Source organism: Penaeus monodon, unplaced genomic scaffold (assembly GCF_015228065.2).
Source record: "Penaeus monodon isolate SGIC_2016 unplaced genomic scaffold, NSTDA_Pmon_1 PmonScaffold_125, whole genome shotgun sequence".
Lineage (NCBI taxonomy): Eukaryota > Metazoa > Arthropoda > Malacostraca > Decapoda > Penaeidae > Penaeus > Penaeus monodon.
Window position 1 is genome coordinate 65,547 of NW_023641378.1, and position 7,419 is coordinate 72,965.

Here is a 7,419-nt window from a genome sequence, read left to right on the forward strand (position 1 = left end):
TTATATTTGTTATTGACTAAAAATATAATATATCCCAATATATATATTATATTTTTTTTATATATATATTATTTTATTTTTTTATTATATATTCTTTATATATATTATATATTATATTAATTATTTATATTATTATATTTTATCTATATATACTTTTCCCCCCCTATTTTTTGAGGGGTGTTTGTGATGTGTGTGTGTAGGGGTTTATTTTTAATTCTTATATTTTTTTTTTAAGATTTTTTTTATTTTTTTTTATTTTCCCCCCCCCTTTTTTTTTTTTTTTTATTTTTTTTATTTGGGTTTTTTATAATTTTTTTTTTCTATTTTTTTTTTATATTTGGGGGGGGGGGGGGGGGGGGAAAAGGGGCGGGGGGGCCCCCCCCGGACCCCCCCGGGGTTGGCGAGCCCCCTTTTCCCCTTTTTTAGGTCCTTCGGGAATTTAAATAATTTCCCTTTATTCAATTATTTTTTTTTTTTTTGGTTTTTTTTCCTTTTTCCCCCCCTTTCCCCCTTTTTCCATTTGTGTTTTTTCCCCGTCCCCCCCCCCCCCCTTTCCCTTTTTGATTTTTTTTTTTTTTTTTTTTTTTTTTTATTTTTTATCCCCCCCCCCCCCCCCCCCCCTCTTTTGGTTTTCCCTTCCCTTTTCCTGTTCCCCCTGTTTGGGGCACAGGCCCCCCGCCCCCCTGGGGTACGGGTTATTAATATTTGTTTATATATAAAAATTTAAAATTTTAATGTATAATAATATATATAATTTATATTATTAAAGGGAATAATAAATTTTCCCCTTTTATTTATTTATATAATATATAATTACTCTATAATAAAATATTATTTTATTTAAAATATATATATATAATAAAAATTATATATATATTTTTATATAATATTAATATTTTATATATTATATATAAAAACCCAGGCGGAATCATATATAATTTATATATATTAATTATATATTATATTTATTAAAATTATATAAAATTATTTATTTTATGGAAACATATATCATTATCTTACATATTTTACCCCTTCCTACAATTATAAAAATTATATAGATAAATTTATTTTATATTTAAAATATATAAAAATAATAATGATATATAAAAAATAATTAAATAAAAGATAAAAATATGAAATTCGCCCGGGGGTTTTGCCCTGTCGAAAAAATGTTTTAACAAAAAAGGGGATACCTGGGCTGTTTTAACATGAAGGGACCGGGGCAAACATGACGAAGCTGGGTGAGGGGAAAAAAACGGGAAAAAAGGGCCAAAGAGAAGGATTTGGGGGTGCTGTTTCCTGGAATACCTCGGTGTGCCTTTTTTGCCCCCTGATAAATTTTTGGGGTTTTCCCCTTTAAAAGGCTGTATGTGCATGTGATAGGGTGGTGTCCCCGGTTATTTGGGGCCTATAGAAAAGTCCCGGGGAAAAGGGATAAACTTGTTAAAAAAAGGAAAAAGATTGTAACTTTGTTTTTTTTGGGGGTTCCCCCGGGCCTCCCCCACGTTTTTTTCCCTTCGTGGTGTTCGGGACGCTGTGGGCCGGGGCCTCTTGGAGCTGTCATTTTTCACGCCCTGTGAATAGCACGCCGTCTCCCTACCTCCCCCTTGGGTTGGAAACAGAGAGACGAGGGGGGTGCGGCTAAAAAAATGGTGTCGGAAGTGGGATTTGTAATTTGATCAGTAAAGCGCACCGATTTATCTTTGTCTTTCAAAGATGGCGGCCCGGGGGGGAGAGGGGGCCCTATGACAGGCGGGGCACGAGTGGGGTGAAGCCGAGCCAATGGACCTGATCAGGCCATGGGGCCCGGGTATGAGGGGGAAAATGGCACAAAGGGCAAAGAACAGGCACGGGGGGGGCACACGGGGGCCCGCACCATCTCTTCGGAGCAGAAAAGGAAGGCAAGGAACATTCCCGCCAACTTTTTGGGCGGCTACAGAGCAATCTTGCATCTGTAAAAGAAGGAAAAAAAGAAATTAAAACCGAAAAGGGCCCTTTAAACAGCGTGAAGATTTTAACTGTGGAAGGGGGGCAGACCTCTAAGGGAGGTTCGGGGCCCTTTGGGGGAGGAAGTAAGGCGGAAAGGGGGGCTTTCAGGAGGTTTTTAAAACTTGGGCAAGAGAAAAAGGCAGACTAGGTTCTGGCAAAAAAATGGCCAGATTGTTAGTTTTACGGGGGTTCTCCCTGGGGCCCCGTGGCAGGAGCCCCCCGGGCCCCCGCACATCTTTGGTCGGACCTTTTGGTCGTGCAGAAGGGGGGGCCCCATCGGACCCGTCCCCGGGGGGTTTTAGGTGGCGGCCCAAACTGGGGCCCCCCTTTCAACCCGCCCGTTGCCTCCTCCCCCCTTTTTCCTCCCCCCCGGGCATGTTATTTTCACGGCACGCATTCTCCCCCTTTGCAGCCTCTCCCCTCCAGACATTCTGTGAGGCGAAAAACCAGCTGAGTACACGGGAAGGGGGCCTTTGGGAAAGGCATTTTGGTCCCCCCAATTTGAAATGCTGGCTTCTCCCAAAAGTGGGGGCCAGGAAGGGGAAGGGCCCTGCACGGGTAACACGCAAAGGGGGCCCCGGGGGGGAATTGTTGGGGCTCTGCCGCCATACAACATGCCTCTTAAAACCCGTGGCAGGGGCTTTAAAAACCCCCTTTTCGGGCCCCAACCCCGGGGCCAGGTATATCGGCGCACTTGAAGAAGCGGACTCAGGAGCGTGGTGAGCACTGTCCCAGTTTGGGGCAGGATTTTGGAGGCCTGGTAAAGGAGGCCCCTTACCCTGGGCTGCGGAAGGAGGATTGGGGCCCCTTGGCTCCAAATTTTTTTGTTGTTTGCTTTGAAGACCACAGTTTTGGCAAATCTACTCAAGCCAGGCAACCCAACCCTGAAGGATTTGGCGGGTTTGGCGCTGGCAGGGCCTTGGAGTTAAAGGCCCTTCCGAAGGAAAACATGGGCCTGGGCCCAGTGCAAACCCCCCGGGCCGTGCCCCCGGGGGCCAGTGGGCTAAAGGGGAAAAGGGTTTCATTGGAAAAGGGTTTATTCTGAGCCCTTTCCAATCTTTTTTTGGGGCTGGGGGAAAGAGGTGGGCACGACGTATCAGTGTCAGGGGGGCGGAAAAACACTTTCCTTTTCAACCGGGGGGGATTTGATTTTTTTCCAGCATTGCTGCAAAGTGGGGTCACCAATCGGGGGGAAAGGTCCAAAGGAAAAGGAAAGGGGTCCAGGCAAAAACCTGGATAAGGGGGGGCCGGAAACCCAGCCGTCCTGGGTTTCCCCGGGGGCCCCCTTGGGAAAAGCTGCCGTCAACCCGAAAGGGGCAGGTGGGGGGCCCAAATAGATGGGAACCCTGCCGCCTACAGGGGACCTGGGGCTAAAAGACCCTAGTGGGGGGCCTTTGATATGTTGGCCACTACGATTTTCCCAAGACGCACCAAAAGAGACTGTGTGGTGTCAGGGGGCATTGGGGTGCGGGCTCAAGGGCCCAAATGGGGGGTTTTCGTAGGGGCGTGGGCAGCAGGGTTTGCAGCCGGCTGCCGGTGTATGTGGCCGATCGGGACGACCACTGTTTGGGCGGGGGCCTTGATTTACCTGACCAGAGTAAGGCGTGTGCGCCCTTTGGCGGGAACGGTTTTAGGGGGGGCCCCAGTAAAGGGAATTTTCCCCTTCTTTCCCAAGGGGGTTGGGCTGTGCAGAGGTATTACGGCTGGGGCGACTCACTTTGGGCCCCCCCGGAAAGGGAGTCTAGAACCGGTTCGACTTGTCAAAAAGGTGAGGGGGGGAGTGAGGGCCTCTGGACCCATTAAAAACCTGCAGCTGGTTTTGAGGCCGTAGGGGTTTGGCGGACCCCTTTTTTGGGACCGGGGGAGGGGTTGGGTTACTTTTTGGGTTTAGCAAACCCTTCTCCGAAAAGGCCCAGAAGGGGGGCCCCTGGTGCAAAGCGGGGGCCTTGTGAGGAAATTTGGGGGCATCCAGAAGATTTTTTGGGGGGAAAAAGGGTTTTTGGGTTTGGGTTTGTGGGGCCTTCCCTGACTTCCTCGGGGAAACTGGGGGCCCCGGCTGGGGGCGTTACCATAGACCGGGAAACTACTCCTGGGGCCCAAGGGTTTTAAAAAAGATGGGGTTCCCCAAAATAGGGGCGGCCCCCAAAGCGAGGGGGCGAAGAAAGCCACGCTGGATGAAAATTTTTGTTTGTTCCTGGGGGCTAATTTTTCTTTTTTTCTGTAGTTTGTTTCGGGTTTTAGGTATGTCGGGGCAGAAGGGTCTTTTGCTTGATAGGGGGGGATATGTAACGCCCGGGGTCTTTGTCTCTTTGGGGAAAAATTGGGGTTTAAAAAGAAAAGGGATGACCTTGGGGATGTGGGTTTAATTTAAAGGACCGGGCCAAAAATGAGGAGCTGGCTGTGAGGGAGGACCAGGAACAAGGGAAGAAAGGGGTTGGGTGCTGCCTTGGGAAAACCTCGTTGGGGTGCCTTTGGGACCCGAAAAAACTTTTTGTTGGGGCCCGTTATAAAACTTTTCGGGGCAAATTTGAATCTGGGGTCCCCCCTGTTTGTGGGCCCCTTTTAAGAAGGCACGGGGAAAAAACTTTTGTAAAAAGGAAAGATGTAACTTTTTATTTTTTTTTTGTGCCCCCCTCGCCCGTGCGTTTCACCTCGGGGTGTTCGGGACGCTGTTTTGGGGCTCCCGGTGCCCTTTTACTGTTCCCGTGTTCACGACCCTGTGAATAAAAACCCGTCTGCCCCAGCCTCTTGGTTGGGGGCAGAGAGACGAGGGGGTTCGGCCCCTAAACCCAAAAATATATATTTTATATATAATATATATATATAAATTTATTAAAATTTTATATATATATGTATTTAAGATGTATATATTAGTTTACAAACACCAACATAAAGGAACCCCCTTTCTCTCTCTCTCTCTCTCTCTTTTCTGTCTCTCTCTGTATTTTATAAAATTTTATATATTATATATATATAATTTTAAATATATATATTAATATTAGAATATATATATTTAAAGCTATTAGTAACATATATATAATAATTTTTTTTTTTTTATTATATTTTTTTCTATGTTTGTTTGTTTGGGGGGTGTGTTGTGTGAGTGGTTTTTTTTTGTGTTTTTTTTGTTTGTTTGTTTTGTTTATTGTTGTGTTGTATTTTTTTGTGTTTTTGTGTGTGTGTTTTTTGGGGGGTTTGTGTGTGTTTTGTGTGGTTTTTTTTTGTGTGGTTTTTTTTTTTTGTTTTTTGTTTTGTGTGTTTTTTGTTATATAGTTTTTATTTTTTATTTTTATTTATTATTATATTTTTATTTAAAATTTTATAGGTTTTGTGTGTGTATGTGTGTGTTTGTTTGTTTTTGTTGGGTGTGTGTGTGTGTGTGTTTTGTGTGTTTTTGTTTATATATATCTATAAATTTAAAAAATTATATTTTTATATTAAATATTTTAAGATATAATAACACACCCTTTTATAATATTTTTTATGTTTATATATATGAAAATATGTTTTCGTTATGCCCAAAACAGGATTATTAAATAAATAAATAAATAAAAAAAATTTTTTAATATATATAATATATATATAATATATAATACTATATATATATTATATTTTATATATAAAAATTTTATATATAAATATATATATATATTTAAAATAATATATATATATCCAAAGGAGGGATTTCGTATAAACCTCCTTTAAAAAATTTTTATATATATATATTAAATAATATTTTTATATTATAATTAAATTTTATAAAATTTATATATTTATATTTTTTTTATATATTATATATATTTTTATTATTTTTTTTTTTATTTTGTTTATTTAAAATTATTTTTTATATTAAAAGTATTTAAATCTTTTTTTTTTAATTTTTATAATTTTCTATATATGTTTTATAGTTTTTAAAAGATTTTTAAAAGTTTTTTTAAAAGTTGATGATTTATGTTAATTGGATGTGGTTTGTTTCTCCCCGTTTTTTTTTATTTTTACCCCTTATCTTTTCTATTTTTATTAAAACATATGGGGTGTTTTAAATTGTGTATTATTTAAACACACACACACACCCACACACAACCCCACACACATTTAATATTATGTTTATATATACTATATAATTTTATATTATCCCTTATAAAAAATAATATATATATATATTAGATATAGTATAAAATAAATATATATATGCCTATATATAAAATGCCCGTAAAAGTGTGTGTGTGTGATGTGTGTGTGGGGTGGGGGGGTGGATTTTGGGGGGGTGTATATATTGTTTTTTATAATTATATTAGATATATATATAAAATATATTTATATATAATATATATTATATTTAAATTTTTGATTTATTAAAATATAAAAAACCCAAAAAAAAAACACACACATATACATTTATACCTCCCCCCAATCACATCCCCCCACAAATTTCTCACCAAAATAAATTTAAATATATATATATATATATATATATTTGAAAATAATTATTAAAATAAAATATTTATATATATATATATTTTTAAATATACCTGTGTGTGGTGTGTGTTGTGTGTGTGTTGTTGGGGTTGGGGTGTGGTGTGTAGGTGATTTTTATGTTTAAAAAAATATTATTAAAATAATTTATTAATATATTATTATAGATAAAATTATATATAAAATATATTTTGGGGGGTGGGTGGGGGGGGGGGTGTGTGTTTGGGGGGGTTTTTGTGTGTGTTTTGTTGTGTGTGTTGTGTTATGGGTTTTTTTGGGGGTTTACGTTTATTGGTTTTTTGTATGCATATATATATATATATATTTTATTTTATTAATATTTTAAAAATATATATATATAAATTTTATATATAATATTTAAAATATCATATATAATTATATAATATTATAATATATTATTATTATATATATAATTTTATATATATATTTTTTTGTGTAGTGTTTGTGTGTGTTGTGTGTGTGTTGTTTTTGTTGTGGGGTTGGTGTTTTGCCCTGTGTTTTCCCCTATATTTTTTTTTAATATATATATAATTAAAATTTTAAATTATTTATATTTGATATCTTATATATAAAATATTATATATTATTATTAATATTATAAAATATTTTTATACAATTTTTTTTGTGTATTTCTTATAGGGATATAAATATTATATATATTATTATTTATTAAAATTATTATTTTTTATTATGTGTTATTTATATATAACCATACACCCCACACCAAAACCCCCCACACACACACACATATTTAAAACCCCAAAATTTTTTATATATATATATATATATATATATAATTATATATATATATATATATATTATAATATTAAATTTTTTTATGTATGTATATAATATGCAAATTTATATATAAAAAATATATATATATATATATTATATATAATTTATTTTAAAAATATATATATATTTCTGTGG

At 37.3% G+C, this 7,419-nt stretch overlaps 1 protein-coding gene across 1 annotated transcript in view; it reads right to left on the bottom strand.

The window, feature by feature from the left end:
* Positions 1–1,697: 1,697 nt before the first annotated feature.
* LOC119569096 (formin-like protein 14) overlaps positions 1,698–7,419 on the bottom strand; it is a 10,720-nt gene continuing 4,998 nt past the window's right edge. The window contains exons 2-8 of the mRNA XM_037917411.1: positions 4,020–4,078; positions 3,797–3,934; positions 3,421–3,602; positions 2,868–2,992; positions 2,608–2,773; positions 2,038–2,110; positions 1,698–1,952 (exon numbers count right to left, since the gene is read on the bottom strand). Of these exons, the coding sequence (XP_037773339.1) occupies positions 1,698–1,952; positions 2,038–2,110; positions 2,608–2,773; positions 2,868–2,992; positions 3,421–3,602; positions 3,797–3,934; positions 4,020–4,078 (998 nt within the window). The remainder of the gene's footprint in view (positions 1,953–2,037; positions 2,111–2,607; positions 2,774–2,867; positions 2,993–3,420; positions 3,603–3,796; positions 3,935–4,019; positions 4,079–7,419) is intronic.